A 27691-nucleotide genomic window follows, 5' to 3' on the forward strand; every position below is an offset into this window, starting at 1 on the left:
TTCTGCGCAGTGACGTCATAGCCAGAGAAGATGGCGGCTGTGCTGAAGGCGGAAGGTAAAGGAGCTTTAAACAGATTGTTTTACCTCCGAACTCTGTGCTGCTCTCGACTAGCTCGCTCTGTTTTATACGGTATATCTGGAAAGGAGCCACCGCTGGCTGGCTCGGTGTAGCGTGCTGTGACCGGCAGGTGAAGCCCTGCAGCTGGGCTCCGGGACTGCTTTAATCACCGCGGAGGCGAGCCTGTTACCAGCAGCTAGCCGAGCTCCGCCGGTGGAGTTAGACGGCTAGCAGAGCAGCTAACACCCAAACATCCGCACTCGCATCTGAGTTCCCCTCCGAGTGTAGATCATGAGGGCTTGAATAAATGCAGCGCTGCGTTAAAACCTGTTGTTGTCTGGGTAACTGTGCTAATTGTTAACGCAAAGGCGTGAAACGTTAGCTTTGACCAGCCAGCTGCAGCTGAGCTCCCGCGGGCGGGGTGCTGTGCTCTGCGAGGCGGCCATAGCACCCATGAGAATCCGGGGTCTGAGCCCGGCCTGTGGAGACCGAGCCTGTGTGGGAGGAGGATGGATCCTCTACACAAGAGGCTCAGCGTCATCTGTTATCTGTGAACCTGCCTCAGTGAGCGTCTTGATGATTAGAGCTAAATCAGATATCGATCAAGTGACAGCTGGCATGTTTTCTGTGTGTGTGTGTGTGTGTGTGTGTGTGTGTGTGTGTGTGTGTGTGTGTGAGACAGCAGGTGATGTTTGGGTTTTATTCACGAATTAATCAAAGAAGTCATTCTGTGGGTTAATCATCACATACTCACACCGTGAAGCTGTTGTTATGTAACTAAACACACACAAACACACTCCTATCCCAACACACACCCACTTTACACGCTCTCCATGTAAAGTGGGTGCAAATTCAGCTGTTGCTAGGCAACAGGGAGCTATTGAAGAAGTGCGTGGCTGTCTGTGTGTTTGTGTGGAGCTAGCCAGTTCAGATATCAGATGTGTGTGTTTGCAGCTCTTGTTTGTCATTGATCACACTGATGACCTGTTCTGTGTGTGTGTAGCGGGGCAGTGCAGGCCGCCTTGCCTTGTGTGAGACTCATCCTGCATGGACTCGTCACCATGAGCAACAAGGAGATGGTTTCCCCGGAGACAGGTCAGTCCCATCCACCTGCACACAGACAGTGACTGCATGGTGTCGCGTTTGTGTGTCCATCAGATCAATGAGTTCTTCTTTAACGGATTTCTGATTTCCTGCCAGGCCTCACGAGCTGCTGTGTTTGGTGCTGTGTGTCTTACTGTCGGTGTAGCTGGTTGTGTCTTTCATTGTGAGTCAGAGGATCAATATGTCACTTCTTCTTGCAGTTGAAGTGTTTTAGCTCTTTCTGTCTTCTCGTGTATTTGTTTGTGACTGTTTGTCCAGCTGGACCGCCTCTTAAACTTCGCTGTCCTTCTTTTATTATTTATGCTCTTTCTTTGTTATTGTGTCTGTTTTCGCTTTGATATTTGTTGTTATTTATCTTTTTTTTATATATAAAACTATTAAATAAATGTAAGATAACGTGTGTTTATTCTTGTTTATTCTTATTTATTTAACCGGTTTTGTATTATTAGGGTTTTTGGTTCTATCTCGGGTATATTATTACTGAACTGTATATTTTAATATTACTGGACCTAGTTTTATTTCAAATAAACGAATTTTATTTTATTACTGATATTTTATTACTATTATTGTTAGTAGTAGTTATAAATTATGCTATATTACTTTTACTTCTACCCCTTTCCTTCAAATCTGTTCTAAAAAGGTTTATTTTTATTGAAGTGAAAAAAAGAAAAAATAATTATAAAAAACAAATATTTCAAGTTTAACATTTTTTATTTATTATTATTAATATAAGTTGGATACTTTTTTAAGCTTGTTGTCCACATTAGCTCTTTAGATATTGTTTAAATTTCATTTTCGTGTTGTATTACTTTCATTTTGTTTTTATATATTTACTGTTTAGTTTACTTGATCATTTTAACTTTATGTAAAAAAAATTGTTAAAAAAATTAAATCATGATTAAACAAAATCATTTCATAGCGTTTATTCATGTTTTAATTCATTTTAAAATGTTTAGATATTATACAATTTGTAATAATTATTATTATATGTATATTAATATGTAGTTTTTTTTAATAATAATAACAAACATCTAGCCGTTCTCTTCAGAGCAACGGCTAGATGTTTGTTTTGGGTTTTTTCAACTAGCTGAAAGAAAAAACGTCATTAGTCGGTTAAAAGATTTATTTTTGTTTAATTAATGTTAGTGTTGCTAGTGTTAGCAACACTAACACTAGCAGTGTTAGTGTTGCTATGACGATGTAATGGCGCCCCCTGTGACCTTTGCTCTCTGATGGAAAGCTGTAAATAAGGGAGGTGGACAGTAAGAAGCCGTTTTGTTGGTGTTCTGTGGTTTTTCTGCTCTGTTCGCGTATGAAATGACTCAGTGAAAGGCTGATCGCAGGTCCTGTACTACAGGACGGTATGAAAACAAGAGTGCAGACATATTAATCTGATGAAATCAAAGGATGAACCTGCTGGAGGGCAGATGTTAGGAAGCTCCTCTGAGGGAACATTAGAGACGCTTTGGTTGCCGAGGCGTCTGCAGCTGTTTAATTTTACCTGTTTTAAGTCTTTACCAAAGTTTGACTGCAGCTCACAGCGGTACGTCGTGTAGGATTTCATCGTGTGTAATCTGTTTCAGCTACCAGTGACATGGAGATGCTTCAGTCAGATAACGCCCTGCAGACTCACTGTGGTCTGATGATGCTTGCTGCTGTAGAGCTCTGTTGTGTCAGCTGTGTCTCAGTAAACCAAACAGAAGAAGTCAGTGCTGCTCTGACTCAGTGACCTCATCCACTAAACTCTGTTTCAGTGTTTCTGAATGCTTTCCTACTTTTAGACTCAGTGACAGTCTGACTTTTTCCTCTCGATGAAATGAATGAGCTCCTGGGTGCTTCGGTAACATATATCGGAACAAGTGTCCCAGTTTCCTGCAGTACATCAGAGATATAGTGGGTCCCCGTGTATCTTTACTGGTGGAGGAGGGGTGGGGTTTGTGAGATCTTCAAGCTCGGCTCCTCTGTTAGACCTGAGAGTTTGTGGGTCAAGATTAGCAAAATAATAAAGTACAAAAGAAAAAGAAAGAAAGATGGAGGCAGGCTGGAAAAACGGTTAAGTCTCTAATTGAACTTGTTTATATTGTAAAGCCAGTGATGGTGCATGAAGCCCCTGACAGGACATTTTCATACCTTTAACTCGTTGAACTTTGGCACGCAGTCATCCACACGGACCCCCGCGCCCAGCTACACCTGAGTTCGGCGGCTTTTTGCTGCTCGCTGTGGTCAAACTGAGGTTGCACACGTTGCCAACTCAGACGCGTCTATTTTTAGTCTCAGTTGTGAGTGAAACGCTGGCTCTGCCCAGCTGCGATTGGTGGAACGTGTCCACTGTCTGACACTTTGTTTGTCTGTTCATCAGTCCTGGGTCATTTTGTCCTTCATGTCATATCCTGTAAAAACCTCTAAAAAAGTGTTTGTTTGTTTTTACCTAAAATGTGACTGTTTTCCGCCGTCTTTGCTGAGATCCTGAGATATTCAGAGATTAATGTTCAGGATTCGGGCCTTTGATCGGTGCTTCTTCCACATCGCATCATCTACCTCCACCTCTTCCTATCCCAGCATGCTCCTCTGTTACACCAACGCTCTTCATGTCCTCCTTCATCCTTGAACCTCCTCTGAGCTCTTCCTCTGTTCCTCCTGCCTGGCAGCTCCACCTTCATCCTCCACTCTCCTCTGCACATGCTCAGACCTTCTCAGCCTCTCTGACTGAGCTGTCCCTGTGATGGACTCATTTCTAATCGTGTCCTCTCTCACTGAGGGTGATGATGATGAGAATTTGAGGTGTTTGTCCGCATCAGAACCAGCAGAACCACTAACTGTGTGTGTGTGTGTGTGTGTGTGTGTGTGTGTGTGTGTGTGTGTGTGTGTGTGTGTGTGCAGAGAACAAAGGACAGAGGAAGGTGTTTCTTCCCAACAAGCTGCTCGAGTGTCTCCCTCGCTCGTCCAGCCTGCCTAATGAGCGGCTCAGGTGGAACACTAACGAGGTGAGTTCTCGTGTGATTCTCGTTTCCTGTTTGACGCAACCGGTGGAGGCAGGAAGTGACATCACACGGAGGATATTATCATTATCACTGTTTAGAACAACAGACCGAGGTAGGATCAGAGAAGCAGGTTAAGAATGAAAGCAGAGTTTCAAACGTTAAAGGTAAGCTGTTCTATTACCCACGTTCGTGTCCTCCATCACTGCTGTTATCATCACTTTTAAGTGAGGACTTTCGGGGCAGGCTCAGAGGTGCGATCCCTTTAAAACTGGTGTTTACTTGCGACTTTCCCCGCAACCCTCCCTGCCCCAGAAAGACAGTCAGAGAGCCCTTGGGCCTCCACCCACTGTGAGCGTAGGTGACTGCATCAGGTCGGACATGCACGTCAATACAATGGTAACAATAGCAGAGGGGCCGTTCTTTAAATGTGAGGCAGAAACCGTCAGTTTGAGGAACTAAAACCTGCACAGGCCTCGCTGCTCTGAGTGTTTCTGCTCTGATAAATATGAAACAGAAACTCAAGAAGTCCCGTTATTTATTCAGTCTGCACACGCCACACTGTCTAAACCTGATGAGCCCGTTACAGTTGACAGTTCCCGCCGTCACCATCTGTGGGGTTTTCTGAGTTTGAAAGGAAGATTTGGCGTCAGCGTCACAGATGTGGCTGATTGTTTTATTTTACATAATTATAACTCGGATATTCTGGTCGTTCTAACTAACAACTAACTGCTGCTCAGTCCGATGTTTTACTGGGACATTGAAAGCCTCCTGAAGTTTTCGGGGTCACGAAACGATATGACAGAAAACGTTTTCTTGAGCGTCAGCAGAAAACGTTTCATCCTGTATGTCGACTGTAACGCTGTTTTTACGAGCAGTTCACTCTGAGCTCTACATGTGATTTGAAATCATGTAAATCGTCTTTGTTTCTGCAGGAAATCGCTTCCTACCTGATATCCTTCGACAGACATGACGAGTGGCTCTCCTGCACCCTCAAAACCAGGTACAGACCCAGAGCACACCTGTCATACACAAACAGCTGAGGGCCTCTCTCCTGTTGGATTTTATTGATTGATTGATCGGTTTGTGTGTCAGGCCGAAGAACGGCAGCATCATCCTGTACAACAGGAAGAAGGTGAAGTACAGAAAGGACGGATACTGCTGGAAGAAAAGGAAGGATGGAAAGACGACGAGAGAAGACCACATGAAGCTGAAGGTCCAGGGCATGGAGGTCTGCAGCACGTGCACGCACACACCTGAGCACAGCTGCTCCCCCTGCAGGACGCACAGTGTCACAGCACAGCAGAAGGAATACTGTTTGTGAGATTATTGTGGGAGGAAATAAGATGCATTTGCTGCCCTGAACATTATCTCTATGAATAAAGACGAAGCTCGTGTCCACATCCTGTTTTAGATCAGTCAGTTAGTCCAGGCTGCAGCAGCGACACAGCGTCTGCTCTTATTTTGAAAGGATCGTGCTGTTCTATTAGCGAGTGTTGAGGCTGACCCCTGCTAAACTGTGCTGGTCTCTGGGTTTCAGTGCCTGTATGGTTGCTACGTCCATTCCTCCATCGTGCCAACATTCCACAGACGATGCTACTGGCTGCTGCAGGTCAGAATAAACACCCCGTCACACACACATTAACACACACCACGCTGCCACTGGTTTGCAGCCAGTTTTCCAAGTGGTGTTGATTCAGCGCTTACAAGGAACCATATAGAAAGAAGTTGTCCTCAGCTTGTTTACGGGTTCCTTTTATTTACTGCAGTGTGTGAGCGACTGCAGGCTTAAACATCATTAAGATTAAGCAACACTGAGATTAAATGTTGGTGTTTCCACTGACAAAGTTCAGAGCTTGACTTTACTCCTGAAGTATGAAGTTGAGTTCCCTAGTTTATTGATAGATGCAGTTTATTCTTTGAGTTTAGTTCCCAAATTTATTTACTGTTTTTAATTTAAAAGTAAAGTTTAGGATTTAGTCTCAGACTGGTTCACCAGTTATGGTACTGAGTTTAGCTCAGAGTTTAGTTCCATGTTTTTCCATCGTTTTCAAATTTTAGTCTCTCCTGGGGTTTAGTTCCTTACTCAGAGTTTAGTTCCCAATCTGTAATTTAGTTACAAAGTTTAATCTAGTATTAGTTCCAACCTGTTACCAAACTTGTTTCGTTCCAAATTTAGTTGTAAAATTTAGTTCCCAGTGATTTAGTTCTTACCTTAAGACCATGGTTTGTAGTTCCCAAACTGAACTTTTGGTTCCCAAGTGGTTACAGCTTGTTTTCCAGTTAGTTAGAAAGTTTAGTTCCCAAACTACACCTTTAGTTCCAGCGTTTAGTCCCAGACTTATTTCCATGTTTCATGTCTAAGTTTAGTTACCTGGGATTTGGCTCCTGACTTCAGACCAGAGTTTAGTTCCCAAGTTTAGTTGCTGTATTTAGTTCCTGGTGTTAGTTTCCAAGTTTATTTACCAGTGTTTGATCCTAGATTTATTATTTGTTTTATTATTTATTACTTGAATTCCTGAGTTTAGTCGCCAGTTTAGTTACGAGGCTGCAGGTAAGCACGAGCAGAGTGAGAGGGTCCCTAAAACTGCGTATCAGAACTAAGACATCAACTGCAGGTGTGTACGCACTTGCAGCCTCAGTTAGCAGTACAGTACACATACATGCAGACACATGCACATACATGCAGACACGTGCACATACATGCAGACACAAAATAATAGAAAACGTAAACCTAAAATAGTATTAATCAGTGTGTTTCTGTGCGACAGAACCCAGACATCGTGCTGGTCCACTACCTGAACGTGCCATCCCTGGAGGATTCTGGGAAATGCAGTCCACTGCTTTGCGCGGTGGCCGACCGCCATGACAGCGTGCGCTGGAGCCGAGACGACCTGCTGAGCCAGCTGAGGCCCATGTGTATGCACGAACACCTAACTGCATGTGTTTGCCACATTGTGTGGATGCAGAGTGTGTATGTTTTGTAGTACTAATGTGTAGTTTTACTGCGTTTCAGTCCACAGTATGAAGTGTTCAGTTGGTGCGGGAGATTTCAGTATTGAGGAGTTGGTTCAGCAAATCCTGGACCGACAAAGAACCAAACCACAGCCGCGCACACACACCTGCCTGTGTAACACTGCCCAGGGTGAGCCCTGAACACCTTCACTGTGACATCGCTATGACATCACAGAGTGAAACTAACCGCCCAGCCCTGTTTATCTCTGAGCACAGTGTCATCCGGAGTGAACATTCCCCACCGATGTAACAGCACCAAGCATCGCATCATCTCCCCGAAACTCCCGCCCTCTTCCTGTAGGCCATCCGCCTCGCCGGTGTCCTCTGAGCTGGGGGAGGTGGGGAGAGGAGGAGCGGGAGGAGAAGCCAAACTGCCTCACCTTCAGGCTCAGACCAGCCCGGTCTCATCTCCCTGCCCCTCGTCCACGTAAGTCATCCGCACAGGAAAAAGGGAAGTTATCGGTCGAACTGTGAACGTTCCTGCTCGAGTCCTTTTGGTTTGGTGGTTCGTTTTAAGCGAGATAGCCCAAAAACTACTAAACTGAATTTCACGAGCAAAGAAAAAGCCATAAAGCACTTCAATTAAAATAGTTAAAAAATTGGCTTTGTTGGAGGATCTGTAATTCTCGTTATTGTCCTTTTGAACTGTTTGATCCCGAGAGAAAAGCGTTTTATTTTAAAGCAGCTCTGCCTCAGATTCACACTGACTCTGCAGAGAACACATATGGACTCACTGATTGTGAAATTCATGAACAATTTGTGCCAGAAAGTTGTCAGAGGGTATTGATCATGAGCTCGTTTCCTGATTGATCGATTAGTCCTGTTTGTTCCCACAGCTCCTCCTCCTCCCCGCCTCAATCCCACCGAGCTGCTGTCACCATGAGTAACAACGGTAACGGTTTCTACGGAGACCGCCATGGCAACCTGACGACGGTGGCACTGCCACAGAACGCAGTCATTGTCATGGCGACTGCTGCCATAACAGGAGAGGGAGGAGGGGGCGGCGTGGCGAGAGCGGAGGAGGCGGGTTTGCGGAGGAGCCTGTCATTCACCGGCTCTGGGCAGTTGCTGCTTTCCCCGGCCCTCCCTCCCCCAGGCATCAAGCCCACCTCCCCTTCCCCTCCAACTTCCTCCTCCTCACCTGCCCCCCCTTCCCTCCCCCCGCCTCCTGTGCAGGCACCAGGCGTGACCACCCTCTCACTCACTCTTCTGCCCTCCCCGGTTATTGGAGGCCTTCTCTTAACCCCGTCTTCCTCCAACACATCCACCTCCCTCTGCTCCCCACCACCTCCTGCTGCCGCTGTCTCCCCACCCTCTCCCCCTCCTCCCCCTCACCCCCGCCGCCGCCGCCGCCTCCCCCATCCCTTCCCCCTGCCTTTGATCCTGACTCGTTCCTCAACTCCCCCAAACAAGGCCAGACGTACGGCGGCCCTGTTCCTCCTCCCTCGTCCTCGTCCACCCCCACCTCTGTCATGTGCACCACCTCCTCCCCCTTCTCTCCCCCCTCCCTCGCTCTCTCCCTGTCCCCCACCTCCACCCCTCCATCCTCTGTTTCCCCTCCTTCCTCACTGTCCTCCCTCTCATCTTCCTGTGAAGTGGACAGGAGAGACTCAGTCCTCCCTCTTTCTGCCTCTCCTTCCTCCTCCTCCTCCTCTTCTCCCCAAGTTCAGTCTACAATGCCCCCCTCCCTCTCCCTATCACTGTCTCCCACGTCCACTGTGGCCCCGCCCCTGCTGCCGCTCTGCTTGGAGCTCGGAGCTCTGGGGGAGTCTGAGGCAGTGAGGGAGGATGCAGAAGAAGAGGTGAAGGACAGGAGGGGGGAAGATGATGATGATGAAGGAAGTGCTCCTCCCTCTAAACTCGCTCTCCTGCAGGTGAGGATGTGCTCGATCTATTTCTTTTTAAAAAGTGTCTTTTAGTGGGGGACTATTTCCTGTAGCAGAAGCTTGTGACCCTCCTCCTACATCAACACCCTTTTTATTTCTCTGCCTTCCAGACAAACCATGCCTCCTCCAGCTTGGCACCACGGCAACAGACCATTAGCAGTTCTGCCTCCCTGCTCCTGGTGTGTCAGAGTGCGGCGACCCAGGCCTGCCAGCCGGCCAATCAGACTTACCGACAGGCTGGCGAGCATCAGCATCCGTTAAACCCCGGGCAACACTCCAATCACCTGTGTATACCTGAGGCCCCAACCCCCGCTCAGACATCCCGTCAGCCCTTGTTGCTGCAGCAGCAGTCTTCAATATTTGCCAACAGTGACGCTAACATGGACTCCACACCTGCTGCTGTTGCCATGGATACTGCTATCCAGGTGAAAGAGGAGAGCAGGCGGGGTTCCGACTCTGAGGACACCTGCATGAACACTCAGCTGGAGGAGGAGGCGGAGCCCTGCGAGCGGGGAGGGGAGGAGCTTGACATCTCCTTTGACAGTCAGTTTCCTGACCTCATCTCTGACCTCATGACAGAGGAGGCCAATCCTGTTGCGGCTCATTGCGCTGCCGTCTCCGCCGTGCCAAGCCCTGCCGTGTTTCCGGCAGGAGTCCGCTACGTCGTTCCTCCCCAGCCCTCCCCTTCCTCCTCCTTTCTCCCTTTTCCTCACCCGCTGCCCGCCTCCTCCACACGCCTCGCTTCCATCACAGACTTCTCCCCGGAGTGGTCGTACCCCGAGGTAATCAGTCGCCAATAAATCCGCTTCACAGTCGAGCAATCAGTCAATAGAAAATCAGTCAGAACGTTTACAGTGAAGGAAGGTGGAGTCCAGTGATCGGGACATTGATCAGACGAGTCAGTGATTGATGCTCTGAGCTTCTTTCACAGGCAGGGTGGAGTTCAGCTGCTCGTCCACAAGAGGGCAGCAGAGTCCAGCAGCTGATTCAGACCAGTCTCTACCTTCACTGTCGTCATTGTTATTATTTATCGTCAGTGAGGTTTTATTGATTTAACTGGGTAAAAGTCAGAAGATTGAACCTGACGTCCATAAAACGACATGATGCATCGATGCAGCCGACTGGGATTGGCCTGTTCACTATGGTCAGACCCTCCTGCTGCTTCTTGTGGTGTTGGACATTTGTACAGGCCACGTCGTACATTTATCACAGAAGTACAAATCGCACATCATAAGCCGCCCCCAGAGAGCGAGCTCAGGAATTCAAGGCTCCCTCGTGGCATGATGATTTCTTTGTGTTCTTACTCGTCTCTCAATTGAAAAATGTTTTTTGTTTCGTTCTTTCTAACTGAGGGAAAGCTGGCACAACATGACCAATTTAAGACGACACAGCTACAAGATGCAGTGACCCAGAGTCTCCATTTCAAATTGGGTAGAAAGGGAGGACTTCAAACTATAGATTTTAAATTGTGTCGATAGGCCGCGTAAAACCAGTTACGATTAAAAAATGGCGACGGAAAGCGGGCGAGTGGAAGAAAGAGAGAGAGTGAGTTTTCATATTCGAGACATTAGTGACGTTTAGTGTTTGGAGGCTGTAGTTAGTGTGTTGTGTTTTGTGTGTCAGTTATACTGCTGAATGTCACATTTGCTCCACAAAAGCCACCAAAGGCAGATTCCAGTGGAAACGCTTCTACTCGGATTTAACATTTTTTTGTCTGAATTTAGATCAATTGTGATACTATAGTGTGTAAAAATGAAAAAATAACTCCAATTTCAGATATTTGAGGTTGTGCTGAAAATAGTGATACCAGACAAGGCAAGATAAATAGTTTTTAAAGGTGAAATATAGAGGTAAAATCAAAAGTAGTCAAAAACGGCCAGTTATACCCTGGACCCAGAGGCTTAATTAAATATTTCTAAGAGGGAGACTCAAGAGAAATGTGATGAATTGAAGGGGGTCAGTATGCTGGGTTTGGTGGTGCGAGGAGCTCAGATGATTATGTCCCGACAGGTGTATTTTGCTCATAGTGAAAGGTAAGGTCTCTCAGAAAAATTATGCGTAGATAATTGTAATAAAATATTAATTTTTAATATTTTTTTCATCGATGTTGTGTGTGTGTTTTTTTTTTCTAAATGCAAACTCTCTATGGGTTGCAAAAAACCCTGTATGTGATGGAGGGAACACAACTTTCAATTTATCCAAGATTCGACGCGACAAAAAAGATGGAAATTTTTGCAGGATGTAATCAAACAGATTGTCGTCGCCCTGCTGAGTTGGTGATGTGGGCAAGTTTGTGTACGCGATAATTCAACAACGAAGTGATGTAGGATTTTGAAATCGTACCACGGGTGCTTCTACTAACAGGGGTAGCAAACTTTTAACATCCTCATCTTTAATAACGAACTTCTTCTTGTGTACTTTGATCAGTAAACACGTCGATTGTTCTGTCTTTGGAGACGAAGTGTTGCGCAGAGTCAAATGTCAGGCAAGAGGTTGAAAAACTTATTGTCAGAATTACAGATGTGTCATCCTCACGTCACACAGTATAAAAGGATAAACTAACTGTGTGTTATTAAATACATAATAAATATTTTGTATTTAAATACATGTATGTAAAGGTGTTAAAGTGATGACTCATCAGTCATCGTCGTGTCCTCTGCAGGGCGGAGTAAAGGTGCTGATAACAGGGCCGTGGAGCGAGCCGTCGGGTCGGTATTCATGCGTGTTCGATCAGAGCACCGTCCCCGCCTCGCTGATCCAGCCAGGGGTGCTGCGCTGCTACTGTCCTGGTACACACAGATTTTCCTCTTCCAGCCTGACTATGCTGATTGAAATGGCGCGTGTGACCTGACAGACTCTCCCATCTCCTGTCTTTCAGCCCATGAGGCCGGCCTGGTCTGTCTGCAGGTCCTGGAGTCTGGAGGTTCGGTTTCGTCTTCGGTCCTGTTCGAGTACAGAGCGAGGAACGCCAGCTCTCTGCCCAGCTCTCAGCTCGACTGGCTCTCACTAGACGGTCAGATTTCCCTCTCTATGTCGCCACCTACACATGGCAAATAATTAACGTGGAAGTGGGCTGAAAGAGAATTTAGAGATCCTGATATTTCAGATTTTGTACTGCCAAAAAACAGATGATGCTTGATATGTTTGAATCTCAGGCATTACATGACAACCCCAACACAAGGCAGTCTGTATCAGTGAAATCAGCCAATCAAAACCAAGCCTACAAAACATCGAAAAGTCAGTTCAGTCAAGTAAACTCTACCACACAAGCAGTTCAGAGGTCAGATACACTTCTTCAAAGCTCACTCCAACCTCAGAACCAAACTTTCACTCAGTTTAGGATGTTCCAAAATCCCAGTTTGTTCTTATGATCGTGAAGAACAGCCACAAACCCACAGAAACCAACACAGAAGGACAAAAAGCAAACAGAAGTCAAGTATCTGGAAGTATTCTGGAAGATTATCCACCAGGCGAAGTGTCCCATCAGAGGTTCACCTCCTTAATCTTACTTATGAGGCGAAACCAGCCAAAGTGTTAAAGATGTGAGGACCAACCAGTCTGTGGGCTACAGTATTTTTGTTGTTGGTGGTCCTTATACCGCAATGGAAACTGTTCCAATATATAAAGAGCGTCCAATTTGTTAAGCAATCACATCCTCCCTGCACACATGGTGTCATCACCATTACACTCCCTCCAGTTGGTTCTTTGGAGGACTGTACGGACGTCTGTCTGAATATGTAGTTTGTTCTTGGATGGAAAATGATGTAGTAGAAAAAAACTAGTAGTAGTAGAAGTTTTAAATAAATTGTATCAGCATTTTGGGTTCAGTGCCTGTGTACTGTAGTGGTTTACACATTTGTCTAACGTGTTCCTGAGTTCATGTTTGACTCATGCGGTCAGGAACAAATTGCCTGTTAATCAGAATGTTGATGGTTTGAAAGCATTTAAAGGCCAAAGTGCTGTATGAATATGAAGTGTAGTTAGAAGGTTTACAGTGGAGCAACTACTGTTCAGTGATCGGGATATTGATCAGACGAGTAGGTGATACTCTGAGCTGCTCTGCTAGAGTCAGTGTGGGCTTCAGCTGCTCGTCCACAAGAGGGCAGCAGAGTCCAACAGCTGATTCAGACCAGTCTCTACCTTCACTTTAGTCATTGTCATTATTTATCATCATACAGTGAACTTTTATTTTAACTTGGTCTTTTTTTCTGTAACTTTGCGTATGGCAAAGATTTTGTTTTATCCGGGTCGCAGAGGCAGCAGCCTAAGCAGAGAAGCCCAGACCTCCCTCTCCCCAGCCACCTCCTCTAGCTTATCCGGGGGAACACCAAGGCGTTCCCAGGCCAGCCGAGAGATATAATCTCACCAGCGTGTCCTGAGTCTGCCCTGGGCCTCCTCCCAGATATTCTAATATTTATTCCTAAATTCATTTACAGTCCTCACATCTGTCTGCTGCTGAAACCTTGTGGCAGTATAGGGATACTTCCTATTAGGAAGTCTTTCATCAGTGACAGTTGCTTATTATAATGATAATAATGGATTGGATTTATATAGCGCTTTTCAAGGCACCCAAAGCGCTTTACAACATCACTATTCATTCACTCTCACATTCATACACTGGTGGAGGCAGCTACAGTTGTAGCCACAGCTGCCCTGGGGCAGACTGACAGAAGCGAGGCTGCCTTATCGCGCCATCGGCCCCTCTGGCCATCACCAGTAGGCAGTAGGTGAAGTGTCTTGCCCAAGGACACAACGACCAGGACAGAGAGCCCAGGGATTGAACCGGCGACCTTCCGGTTACAGATGCGATTCCCAACCCCCTGAGCCACGGTCGTTTTTGTTTGTATTAATTAACGCTGCACTCACCGCTGTACGCTGGCGTCCACCTCCTAAAGGTATAACTGCATGTTACGTTGATGCAGCTGACTGCAATAGTCTAATTTTTATTGAGCCAGAAGTGACCAGGATGTCAGCTAATACTAGTTGCCTTAAAATCAGATCCATCCTAAATCAGCACTGAGTAACATTTAAATAAAGTCTTTGAATTGCACTCATTGAAATTAGAGCTTAGAATTCTTGGGCAGTACATTTAACCACACAGCAGTCATATTATTTGTCAGATTATTGGATTTTAAAAAAAAAAAGGATCCCACAGCACAAGTTCTAGAGGCCCAGTACAGGTTTCCAATTAGCTGATGCGAGGCCTAGCAGACAGCTAGCAGCTACAGCAACCTGTCAGAGATCACGCCCCTAATAATGAATTATCATAACTTTAACACGTGGCATATTTAAAAAAAAAACACCCTCTGTACATTTGTAGAAGCAAACAAACAAGATGATATAATCTGAATAATAAGCAGAGGATCAGTAATAGAGCCTTGTGGAACTCCATTCTGAGTTTTGTTTTTCTCTGTGATCTGTCGGTTCCTGCATCCAGGAAAACTCAGATTTTTGTTTAAAATACTTCAGGTCAGACATTTAAAGGCTGTTAAATGTGTACTCCTGTTTTTCTGACACAGAGACATGCTGATTTCTGCTGTGAAGTTGGACTTTTTAACACTTACACACTTGGGGGGCCTCTGGTGGACATTAGTGGAACTGCAGCATCTTGTTTTCAGCTCGGTTGGTTGTTGTGGTCAGAGTGAGAGGGCAGCTGTCTGGCCTCAGCTGTCTGTCTGTCGAGGGTTTCCGTCTCACATTCAGGAATGTCACACAGTCAGTGGAGACACTCTATCAGCCTCCCCTCCCCGCCCCTCCCCTTCCCCCTTTGTGGGGTTCCCAGCATGCCTTTCTGCAGTGTTTGGACGTCCTGCCTGCTCTCTCTCTCTCTCTGATCCTCGTACCGCCGCTCAGTCTGCCTCCTCATGGCATGCGTGTCTTTGTGCGTTGCTGCACACATAAGGATCCCGTGTAGACTTGTCCTGTGACATCACAGCGTACCCAGCATGCTCCTCACCTGAAATCAGACGCCCACAGACAGACGATGGACACTCGGCAGCAGGATGGTGCCGGTAGGACCAACCTAAGAGAGTGTGTGTGGGTTTTTTTTTTTTTTTTTTAAATGTGATGGTTGTCATGGTTACATGGTTGCCACATAACCACGGCAACCACCCACAGTCATCAGAGAGGTAATTTTCTTTCTGTAAACTTGTATTGATTAGGTGTTTAATAACAGGAACAAACATGAGAGCTGCAGGTGGAAGTAACTGTTAAAAGTTTTAAAACTGAAGCCACATCTCTCACGTTGTGCGACGCGTAACGTGTAATTATTTTTGACCTTAAACCTAGAAAATGTTAACTTTAATGTGCTGTCTGTCATTCTCTGAGGAGAGAATCTGAATCATTGCTTCTTCCTTAAGCATTGATCATCTCATCATTTCTGTTTGGATTTTAAACTCGGCACTGTTTTTTTAGACTTTCAAAGCCGTCACCACGTTCAGGTCCCCGTGGCCGCCGCCCCGGCTGACGGAGTCCGAATCAGACGTCGTTTTCTTTGAGTTTGTCTCTCTTTGTAGGTGTTTTTGTTCGTTAGCAGACGAAGGTCGATCCAGAGAAACGGGTAAAATAATCACAGCAGCTGTTAGAAAGCAGGGAGTCCCCTGTGTGTAAGAGTGTGTGTGTTTGGGGGGGGTCCAGGTCACAGGCTATATTAGGGACTCTGCTTTTATTTCCTTCACACACACTCGGTGTGCCAGGCGGCTGAGCGATTGAAGTCAGTCAGATAGTTTCCATGTGAGACACTGTGTGTGTGTGTGTGTGTCTGTGTGTGTGTGTGTGCGCGCGTGTGTGTGAGTGATAAAGAGGTGCTCTTTAAAAAGTTATTTAGGAGCAGCCTCATGGTTAGAGCTGTCAACACACACACAGTTTTCTGAGCTTCAGGACTCCGATGATTGACGGTTTGTCCTTCTGCTGTTGAATCTGCAGCAGTTTACCAGAGATAACCCTCGATACCGGTGCATCATGGGAAGTGTAGGACCCAGGGAGTTTTCTCACTCAGCAGCCCTGTTAGTAGCAACCCTGTGCAGTTTACGCTTCAGGAATAAGTGACGTCTGTTAGTGGAGACGACCTTTCAGAAATAAACCTATAAATATTGTAAAGTTTTGTTTCGCCATGCTAACGCCCTACAAAAAATCCCCCCGCAGCGCTGCGTCAGTAACTATAGACGATGGATGACAGGGTTTCACCCTCCGTGTTCTCTTCCTGCAGATAATCAGTTCAGGATGTCCATTCTCGAGCGGCTGGAGCAGATGGAGCGCAGGATGGTGGAGATGGCCCGCGACAACAACCAACAGCAGCAACAACGGCAAAATCAACAGCAGCACGGCAGCCAGCTGGCCACGCCCCCTCCTCCTCCACCAGAGGACCACGAACAGGTGAGACTGCTGTTCTCCATCTGAACACCATTTGAAGTCACTTCATACCAAACTTTCCTGAAAGCGCTGCTTACCTACAATAAGTCACGATTGTGTTGGATTTCTGTCTCCGTGTGTTCACTCCTCTCAAAGCATGTCAACAAATACTCTTTTAAGAAGAGATTAAAAAGTCAGTAAAGAGGTTTTGATCTCAGTGGGTGGACTGAGCTCTGAATGTAAACGCCTGCTGATCTTTGTTTACTCACATTCACCGAGAGTTAAGAGGTTCTTAATGAACTTCAGAGCAAAGCCATCCAATGCTTTACAGTTATTAATAATATCGGTGAAGGGAGCTCTGATGGTGGCGTAGAGAGGAGCACGATAATCATGGCGGGAAAAATTAAATGCACTTGTGACGTTGTGCAAAGCATTAGCAGATGACAATGATCCAATTCTGAGCACATTTTAAACAAAGAGAACCAAGATGAACACTTTAACACAGCTTCTTATGTTTGTTCCATGAACTGAGCTGACTGTAGGTCAGAGCGGACGCCGTGTTTATCATCGCTGAGCTCTTAGAAAGTGTTTAGCACCCAGCGTCTGCTATCACTGACGCAGGTGAGCAAACTGTCGAGGCTGACAGGGGGACATAGAGCTGCAGTGGGCGGTATCACAGCTAAGAGTGGTCTGGCTGGGAGAAATCATATATATATATATATATATATATATATAGAAAACAAAAGTGGGCCAAGGATAGAGCCCTGAGGAAGCCATGATTAAAATTAACAGCAGAGGAAATGGAGTGCATGTTAATGGATAACTAACAGCGACAATTTTTATTTATCTAGCACCAAATGACAACAACAGCCACCTTTATAGTGTAAGGTATGGATGATGTCTTTGTAAGAAAGCTGTAAAACTGAACTGTAGGTAACAATTCAGTCTTGTGATGCCCTCTGTTCTTCAAAAAAAAATACAATGAAAAGTCGTTATTTTCACATCTTTCATTTGGTGCCCACACTCAGGTCATTCAAAGTAGCAACCTGGAGCCTGGAGCTAAACAACAACAATCAAAACCACCATGAAGTAACTGAAAAGTTACTACACAGAGTAAAAGATGACAAATGAAGCTCGATTCTGAGAGCAGTAACAGTTCAGCTGAACTTTTAATTTGAAATTCACTAAGACTGAAACTTGGATGGATCCTCCTCTAAACTCATCAAACTGCAGCAGAGGCCTCGCGGCGAGCGCGTACAGCTGGATCCTGTGAAGAACAAACGGTGTGACCTCTGCTGAACCTCCCTCCGCCCCCTCGCCCTCCCTCTGATGTCATGGGAATTTGGCAGACGCCGCGGTCGAGTTAAAATAGCCTCGCTGTGACAGAGAGACACTTGACCTTAACTGAAACAATCTGCTGTTGTCTTGAGAAAGAAGAGCTGCTCAGGGAGGCCCCGTTAACTCTCTCGTGCCCGGGCTGTTACGCAGCTGTGCACATCTGTCAGTCAGCTGTGCACACACAGATGTTTGTGTGTGTCAACCCTCAGGCGTCAGCATGGTGCCACTTGGATTGAACTCTGCTGGCTTTTTCCACTGATTGAGAAAATTAAAAATCACATTGTCTGAGCAGCTGGACACAGCAACTAATCTACACTGAACTGTGCTAAAGGAGATTCACCAGCAACCTAAACTCCTAACGAGCAACATAAAGCGCAGCTTTAAGCCTTTAACAGGAGCTTTAATGCCTAAAGAGTAACTTAAAGAGCAACTTTCATCCAAAGGGTAACTTTGAAACATTAACAAAACCCTTAATCCTTTAAGCTTTAACAGCAACTTTATCACTTAATGATCAGCTTTTATTCCTAACAGTCACTTTTTTTGCTTAAAAAAGCAACTTTATTCCATGAGGAACAAATGAAAGAGCAGCTTTAAACCTTTAACAACAACTCAGCTCAAACAGCTGCTTTGAAACTAACTTCAGTCCTTAAAGAGCAAATTAAAGTTAACAGGCTTAAAGTGGATTAAACTGGAACTGGATTAAAGTCATCCTTTAACACTAATCCTTTATTGCTTAAAGAGCACCGTCAGTACTTTCTCGGACTACAGAAACTAAGGGTGGCTTGTGAAGAACAACACTCAACTTCAGCGGCAACTTGAATCCTTCAAAAACAAAATATATTACGCAAATAATATCTGCATAAAGTTAAAGAGCGATGCCTTAAAGATGAAATTCAAGGGCAGCTTCCATACCAAAAGAACAACTTTAAAAGCAACTCTAGCAACTTAAAGGCATTTATTTTTCCTTAAACCTTTCATAGAATGAGTCAGAGTAACTTATCCTCCAGGAGCGTCAGAAAGAGACCCAGTGTTTTAGCTCGATCGCGGCACTTTTGCAGACCTAGAGTCTTTGATTGCTGACCTGAGCGAACGTAATCAATCAGCCTGGAAACGTCACTTTGAATTAAAATAAAAATGTTGCGCGTAAACTGGAGACCGCAGAGTTTATTTACTGCGCGGGTTAGCGTGCGGTTAGCGCGGTGTTAGCATGGTGTTGGTGCTGCAGCTGTCCGAGAGCCTGATGGATGACTGACAGCTGGGTGGATCACAGAGACTCTCTCTCTCTCCCTTTCTGCCTTCAGTCATTTTTAGCCGCGCTTGTCCTCACAGAGAGGGGAGGGGGAGGTGTGCATGCCTGGGTGAGTCGCAGGGAAAACTGGAGGGGAGGGAGGAGGGTATGAATGTAATGTTTCCTACCAGCTGGAGGAGAAGGAGGTGATTTATAAACTATCAGTTATCAAGCTAAAGGAGCTCCCCTGTGATTGGTCTAAAGTGTCACATGACCCTGTGAAGTCAGGTAGCAGGTGAGGTCAGAGCAGGTTAAAAAGGGCAAAGCTGACATTAAGCTGTCTGATCTGTGTGTGTGTGTGTGTGTGTGTGTGTGTGTGTGTGTGTGTGTGTGTGTGTGTGTGTGTGTGTGTGTGTGTGTGTGTGTGTGTCAGTCCTCTCAGTGGTTCGAAAGGAGGATTGTGGGAGTGTGCGAGCGGATGATGAGGGGCGGTCGGTGGTCAGGGGGAGGAGGAGAGAGGCTTCATCACTCCGTTCGTCACCGTGGCATGACGCTGCTCCACCTGGCTGCTGCACAGGGATACACACACCTGATCCACACACTCATACACTGGAGGTAAACACACACACACACATTTTCCTGTTACTGCTGTTGTTTTTGCTTTGTTGACATTGTTGTTGCTGTTCACAGGAATGTAAACAGCGACAGTCTGGACCTGGAACAGGAAGTCGATCCTCTGAATGTCGACCACTTCTCCTGCACGCCGCTGGTAAATATACACACACAAACATCAGTGGCCAACGGGGTCAAAGTTCATTGTTCAATATTTCAAATTTGTACCAAGAAGAGGAACTTCTGCCTTAAAACACCAAGTTTGATCCCTAAAGAGCAGCTTGCATCCTGTTGTGTTACTTGCTGTCGTATTGCTAACTGAGTTGCAACTAAAGGTCAACTTTCATTGTCCAGCAGTAACGCAGTGAGCGCCATATGAGGAATGTAAAAGACAACTTCAACACTAAAAGAGTGACTTTAGTTTTCAACAAATGTTGAAGAGCAATCCTTAATCAATACAGAGTGAATTAAAGCAAATCTATTCACTTTTTGGATAGAGACCATCTTCCATCCTCATAAATGGAAGTGTCAGAGTTGTCATGCCAACATCTGGTTGCTGCTTCCCTCACCTCTGTGTCACGTGTATTCCAGATGTGGGCATGTGCGCTGGGCCATCAGAGGGCGGCAGAGCTCCTCTACAGCTGGAACAGTCTGGCTCTGGGCATCCCTGATTCTCTGGGACGCTTGCCTCTTGCCGTTGCTCGCTCCCGAGGACACACTCGCCTCGCCACGGCGCTGGAGGAGTTGCACATGCAGCGCACGCTCGCTAACGTGGTGTCCAGAGACGTGCACACGCCTCCAGCAGACACGCACACACCACAGCCACCACTGTCCCCTCTCTCCACCAGCCCAGATACAGGTACTGCTTACACCTGTTGCCCATCATGTGGCCTGAATCCATCTCTGTGATTGGCTGTAACAGTATGCACTCTTCCCAACAGGTCTGAGCTCCTCCAGCAGTCTCCCCTCCCCCAGTGACCCCTCCTCACCCTCCCCCAGCTCTGCTTACTCCAGTGGCCCCGCCCCCATGGAGACATCGCCCTCTTCCCCTTCGTCTCCTTCCTCCTCTTCCTCACTATCTGTCTCCCCTCCCTCCCCCTCCTCCCTCCCTCTGGAGTCCATGTGGGGGGAGGAGACAAACACCACTTTCAGCACAGGTAGCATTAGCGTTCATTTATTTGTAATTCGCTGACGTACCTGATGAGGTCACTGATCGTCAATTTCGATCTTGCAGGTTTGAACCCTGGTGGTTCCAGAGACTCCCCCCTTCACCTCATGGACTATGAGAGCGTCTCTGCCAGTCACGCTCAGTCATACATGCACACGGCAAGCAGGCGGCGGTCGCACGCCACACTGGAAGAGCAGCTGCTGAGCTACAGTGAGAATGCCGAGAACGAAGGCGAGGAAGAGGCGTATCTGGAGGAGGAGGTGCTGCAGGTACCAAAATATAGTCCCTTAGTTTAGACCAGACTCGTTTTTTAAATGTATTTAATGAAAAAAAATTCACTGTTGCTATGGTTACCATCCCCACACAACAGGTTGACATGGCAACGCTAGCAGAGCAAATCATCGAGGCAACCCCAGAGCGAATCAAACAGGAGGATTTCCCCAGGGGGGCGGAGTCACCGCTCCGAGAAAGGTGGGACAACCCGGCCATACAGGACACCTGGCTGGCTACATACCTGGAAACGGTCGACACCCACGCACACTCCCCGCCCAGGTAAGCCCCGCCCCAAAAGATGCCAGAAAAGTGTAACCATTAGAACCAAACGTTGTCATGAGAAGTGTGCACATGTGCTTGCAGGCGCGTGTGCCCCCCCTCACCACTCAGCGCTTTAGCCCTCCAGAGGCTCCGCCCTCCCTCTTCTGCAGCATGGGCAGAATTCCTCAACGCCTCAGCCAATGGAAAGATGGAGCGAGATTTCGCCTTGCTGACGCTGACAGACGGCGAGCAGAGGGAGCTTTACGAGGCCGCTAGAATCATCCAGAACGCCTTCAGGAGATACAAGGTGCACATGGCGTTATGGGAAGTGAGGGAGCGAGCAATATTAGGGATAAAGGTTTCCTTCTAGTGCAGGGCGAGCCGTAATCCACCTCTAAGTTTAGTCTGTGTGTCCAAGAACACAGTTCAGTCCCGTAATCTAGTCCGATCATTCACTTCCTTCTCCCCCAGCTGAATTTGGTCATCCTAGTCTAATTCTCCAAAGGTTTTTTAACAAGGGCTGAACTGTTAACAAAGCATTTGCACCCATTCAGCACCAAAAATGTCTTTCTGTATTCTCCTCTGCTCTTTATCAAATTTGTGTCTGCTAACAAAGAAAGAAATGCCCTCAGTATCTCAAACATCCACCTCATATGTGCAGGATGTCTGCAGTCAGATACAGCATAACCAGAGGTATGGTCTTAAACCATCTAGGTTTGGTGTGGCAGTTTATTCCCAGGAATCTTAGTGTTTTTTCTTTATTTTCAGGGTCGGAGGTTAAAGGAGCAGCAGGACATGGCTGCGGCCGTCATCCAGAGATGCTACCGGAAGTACAAACAGGTGTGTGTGTGCTGAGCTGTTTGAGTTTGTCTCGAGCTTCACTAACACTAAACTAACCTGCCATGTCTCTTTACCATCTCTCTCTCTCTCTTTCTCTGGCTAGCTAACATGGATAGCTCTGAAGGTAATATGGCTGACAGTAGACGTAGTGATGTGTAGTCAGTACATCGCCCTGTGTGTGTGTTGGTGTGTGGCTCACTGTTTAACGACCGCAGTAATGTATCCGTACTACCTCGAGCTCATGATGTCACTTTATTTTAGATCCAGTTTTCATTCGAGCTGGAACAGAGAGGCCCAAACCTGGGAAATTACATAAAATTGTTAAAGTAGGGCTTCACTGTGCAGCAATAAAATACTCAAAGATAACAACTTTATTGTCAAGTGACAAAGAAAAATAAAAATTATCACCTTTGACAGCGTAAAACAGCAAATATGTTCCCTTCTCTTTTAGTGGCAAAAGCAATGTAAGATAGTCCCAGCAAGTTATGTTCATCGAGATATTGAGTTCATAGCAGGATAAACTTTTACTATTACTGTGAAAGTAAAACTGAGATTAAGTTTATGCCCAACATGAACATCTTAAAAAACATTGTTCAACTCTGCTCAGAGGTTAAATGGGCGAAATGGAAAACCAAACGAGTGCTGTCAGCGTTAATCGCGTTAAAATGATGTTAACGCCATAACCGCATTAATGCGGCAAATCTCCGTTAGCGAGCTGATGCTGACAGCACTGAGAAAAACAAAAAGAAAGTCAGATTTATAAAGAGTCCTGAACTGAGGTATGGTATTTGAGGTTCACCGGAGTGACGACATCAAACAGAAAACAGATGATGGATCATTTCCCCGTCAGTTTCTCTAAACACTGTTTCTTCTGTACGAACTCTAACACTCCGTTTGCCCCCTCAGTACGCTCTCTATAAGAAGATGACCCAGGCAGCCATCTTGATCCAGTCCAAGTTCAGGTCGTACTACGAGCAGAAGCGTTTCCAGCAGAGCCGGCGGGCCGCCGTCCTCATCCAGCAGTACTACCGCAGCTACAAGGAGTATGAGAGGCTCAAACAGGCACCAAGAGGCACCGCCTCCCACAACTCCAAGATCAAGTAAGACCTTATCACTCCTGAAACAAGCTATTAAACCTGGTCTGATCGCATGGAAACAAGATTCATTTCTGCCCACAAAAATAATGTAGCAATGACAGGTTAAGACGGTGTCTTCTTCCATACTCTTAAGTATAATAGTTTCCTAAAAGGAAAAAAAGTTTCATTCTGATTACAAATTGTTCCCTCAAGAAAACAAGGAAATTTTTATCTTTTCCCACAAGATAAAAATTTGTTCTCTCAACACAATAAACGAGTTTCTCCTTGTTCCTTCTGAATATGAATTTGTTCCTTCAAGAAATACAACTTAGCCCTTAAATAAATCATTCTTTAAAACAGGTTAATAACTTGTTCAGTCAAGATAACTTTTTCCTCCAAAAAGGTAATTTGTTCCCTCAGGATAAAAACTTGAGGGAACAAGCTGCTGTCTTCTTTCTGTCGTCTGCAGAAAAATAATTTGTTTTCCCACAACAAGATCATTTGTCCCATCATGATAATAACTTGCTCCTTTGGGATATTCACCGACGTGTTGAACATCTGGACATATGTTGTTAACTTGTTTCACACAAGAAAATAACTTTCAAAATCTTCTCTAAATATAATCACTTGTTCCCTCAAGTTTTTCTCGAAAAGATCAGTTGCTGTGCTGCCTTCATGTCAACAATGAAGCTTAATGTAAAAGTTCTCTTTAAATAAGCCTCTGCATCGAAACACAGATTTAGTTCCTCATTTTTAAGTAAGTCCCATTTATTAATGTAGCACTTTTTAAGAAGAGAATGTGCTACAAAGTGCTTTACAGGGAACTTAAGTTATGTTGTTTTTGTGTGATGCATTTTTAAGGCCATAAAAGTAAGAGTGAGGATTTTAAACTGATATCTGTAGCTAACCACAAGCCTTGCAGCAAGCCATTGCAACTAACAGTGGAGTGATATGTGAGACTTTGAGTGTGAGTTGAAAGCCTTGCAGTAACCCGTATCCGCTGCCATCAGAAGGTCATTTGTGACTTTAAGGAGAGCTGTTCCTGTGGAGTGTAACTTCCTGAAACCTGACTGAAAGTTATCAAGAATATTATGTGTCTCAAGTGCCTTACTTACTTGTGACTTGTTTTAATATTTCTGTAATGATGGGAAGTTTCGAAATGGGTCTGTAGCTTGTCTGTGGTGTGTAGTTCTTAGCAGAGGTTGAATATCTGCTGTTCAGAGCGCCTGGGTAAAGAGCCGGAGAGCAGAGAATAATTGATCAAAGTGACCACAGAGGGCCCAATTTAAACTTTAAGATAAGGGTTTCGTTTGAGTTAGATAGATCTCTTAAGTTGTGAGGTTTAGAGACACACACCGATGACAGATTTTTTCTTTTCTCGTTGTCATTAAGGGGGTCGTTTCTGACAAAGAAACAGGACCAGGCAGCCCGCAAGATCATGAGGTTTCTGCGGCGCTGCAGACACAGGTAACAGGAGGAATTTAAAAATTATAATGATATTTTTTCTGCCAGCTCGAATTGAGTTTTAAATATATTTTTACAGGATCAAAGAGCTGAAACAGACGAGGGAGCTGGAGAGGAGAGGACTGACCACCTAAACCATTTCAACCTTTTTTCCTCTCCTCCAGCGGGGAGAGGGATGACGGCGGGAACGAGAAAGTTCAGCAGGTTTAGTTTGATGTATACAAAGAGAAAAACCAAACGAGGAAACGACAGATGGAGAGAAGGACAGTGACGGAGAGATGCCTTACCCCACGCCAACTCTATCTATCTACTGATCTATCTATCTATCGATCTATGTCTTCTCTCCGGTTGAATGTAGCTGTCTGTCTGCAGCTTGAAGCGCTCCGTTCGTAAGCAGCTCAGCCTCCGTGGGCTCGCTTCTTTGCCCTGAGCAGTGTCTTGTAGTGAGATTCTGGCGGTCTTTTCTTACTCCTCATCTGACAGGACAATCAGAGCTTTCAGTCTATATTTACAAACTGAAGATGATATCAGGAATTGATCTGATCAGTGAGTTCACTGACAGAAAAAAATGAACTGTTTTTGTAATAAAACAAATCAAGCTTTTTTTTAGTAAAAACAGAAAAAAAAACAATCCTCAGATTAATTGCTGAGGATCCCTGTTAATATTGACCGCACTGCATTTGTTTACCTTTATATTTATTTATTGATTATTTTCAGTAAAGTGCGGTGAATAAAAGCCTTCCTCACACTGCCAGATTGAAATTCATCCTCTATCGGGCGCTGCTTCCAACAGGTCTGCAGTTTGGTTTTTCCTTTCCATAACAATCAGCAGCAGATGAGTCAGAGACGTGAAGTTAAGGAAGAGCGCTTTGGTTTCACAAGGAAGCACACTGAGAAAGCTGCCTCCTGGGAGGCACAGCTCAGGGCACAGTGAGCCCACATCCAAGTGTTGTTCTTTTGTTTTTTGTCCCATAATTCACTGCTGTTTGTCATTTTGGGGTTTTTTTTATATGAGGGATCGAAGGGACGTGTGAATGTTTGATTTCAGCTGCGGCACTTTTGAATGGAGCTCTGCTTCTTTTGAAATGTACATGATTCTATCAAAGCTACTTATAAATATATTTAAACACAGCCACATATAGAAACATATATACATATATATATTCTAGCGTTGGACTTTATAGATGCTCTGGATGTTTTTATTTATTACAGCATGAACTGTTCCTGTGAGTGAATGTGCGAGTGTGAGTTCTGCACAGACTGTGAGGTCGAGTCTTAATAATCCCACCCCCCAGGCGACGGAAGCTTTCCCCTACCCTGACCTCTGACCTCAGTCAGATGCTGATTTTTCTGTTTTAGTGAGAAGATCTGAACAGAAATCAGAGAATTAAACAGCTTGTTTATTGTTTACCTTAAGTACCTTAGAGATCTGGTTGTTGCTGCCTGATCTAAACCAGAAGCTTCATTTATTCTTCACATGTGCAAAAAGGGCTTCTTCCTGTTCCTGCCTTTCACAATAAAGGCTCTTAGTGTATCCACTTGCAGAAGATGGACATTGATAAAATGTAAAGCAGATTGTAGAAGCAAAATCAAATTTTATTTTCAGGTTTATTAGATGCTAAACAGAGAACATGTTAATATATATGTTAATCAGTATTCATGTTAGATTTATTTGGCAGTTTTGAAGTCTGCTCCAGGTTTAGGGAATAAAAAGTAGTAGATTTGTGGAACACAGAGTCCGATGTGGGGAAGTAGAACTTGCAATAAGTACTGCCACCAAGGGAGTGGAGGGATTCAGATCACTTTATGAAAAAACTCCACAATTTCTCTGCTTCCTGTTTCGATGTCTTCTACTGCGCAACACCTGTCAATTAAAACAATGCAATGAGTGCTTCACTCATCAGGCACCTAGATAAGACTTAAAGGGCCCTCCATCCTTTATCTTCCATCTATCTGAATTCAGGCTGTGGTGGCAGGAGGCTCAGCAAGTATTCTGGATGTCCTTCCAGATGCTCAACACTGTCCCCCCAGGATTCTCCTCCCAGTTGAGCGATAAACCTTTAAGTAAGATAGCAACACAGATGCAGGTAGTAAGATGTGTTTTTTTTAAATGATTATTATTAATGGTACTTTGAACTTTTAAGCACAGCCGCTTCCATTTGATCAAATCCCACGTTATTCTTCCTCTGATGAGGTCAGAGGTCAGATGGAGCTCCTTTCTCTTCCATATTTTAATCTGTGCAGCATTTTATTTCAGGGCAACATTGAGGACAAAGTACTCTCCAAGTCCTGCTGTGTTTTTTAACGATGTGCTTTTGTTAGGCGGACACTGAAGCGCCCGAGCATGAGCTTTCATTACGAGTTGTTTGCTCTCAGTTTTTCTTCTTCAGCCATTGCAGTGAAGCTTTGCATGAGTTTGTATTGACTTGTTCTGCATTTTAAACCTTTAAGATGAAATCATTGTTGTATGACTCGGATGATTAAATCAACTGTTTGCTACTCGTCTCTGTTGTTTGGTTCCTTATTTTGATAAGTGAACCAAAGAGGGGAAAGCCCAAATATATTTGTGATTTTCTTCACCCTTTTGTGTATTTCTGTATTAATGTGTAAATTAGATCCTAAAAGCTTTTAAAACAAAGTTTAACCTTTGTTAACTTGTCATTCCTAAGGGGAGTCAATCCCTGTAAACTCCAGTGTTAAGACTTCGCAGTCCAACTTCACAGCAGAAATAAACGTTTACAGCCTGATACATAAAACTGCTCCCCTCTCTCCACACTTGTGAACAAGAGGCCGAAATACTTACACTCCTACACTTGGGACAGTAACTTGTCCCTGACCCGAAGTGGGCTCTTTGCCATTTTCCATCTGAGGACCATGGCCTGACGGTGCTGATGGCCACGAACCACTCCAGTGTGAGCTGGAGGCCAGCACCTGAAGAAGCCATCAGAACAACATCATCTGTGAAAAGGAGGGGTGGGTGTGGCATCATGAGCAGCTGATCCACACAGCTGTTCTACATCAGCTAATCATGCTTCTATAT

At 45.3% G+C, this 27691-nt stretch overlaps 1 protein-coding gene across 1 annotated transcript; it reads left to right on the forward strand.

Moving 5' to 3' along the window:
* Nucleotides 1–27398, forward strand: LOC113029641 (calmodulin-binding transcription activator 2-like). Its single transcript, XM_026180612.1, is given in 27 exon segments — nt 1–55; nt 1062–1153; nt 4043–4146; nt 5076–5143; nt 5236–5371; nt 5681–5752; nt 6912–7059; nt 7157–7285; nt 7372–7582; nt 7992–8478; nt 8481–9029; nt 9152–9823; nt 11704–11830; nt 11920–12054; nt 16249–16415; nt 19391–19572; nt 19648–19726; nt 20161–20428; nt 20511–20726; nt 20804–21006; nt 21108–21289; nt 21374–21578; nt 22040–22111; nt 22215–22235; nt 23018–23211; nt 24580–24654; nt 24731–27398. Coding segments are annotated over 26 exon segments (4791 nt in total). The 5' UTR covers nt 1–55; nt 1062–1119; the 3' UTR covers nt 24786–27398.
* The last annotated feature ends 293 nt before the right edge of the window (nt 27399–27691 follow it).

This window comes from Astatotilapia calliptera, chromosome 9, assembly GCF_900246225.1.
Source record: "Astatotilapia calliptera chromosome 9, fAstCal1.2, whole genome shotgun sequence".
NCBI lineage: Eukaryota > Metazoa > Chordata > Actinopteri > Cichliformes > Cichlidae > Astatotilapia > Astatotilapia calliptera.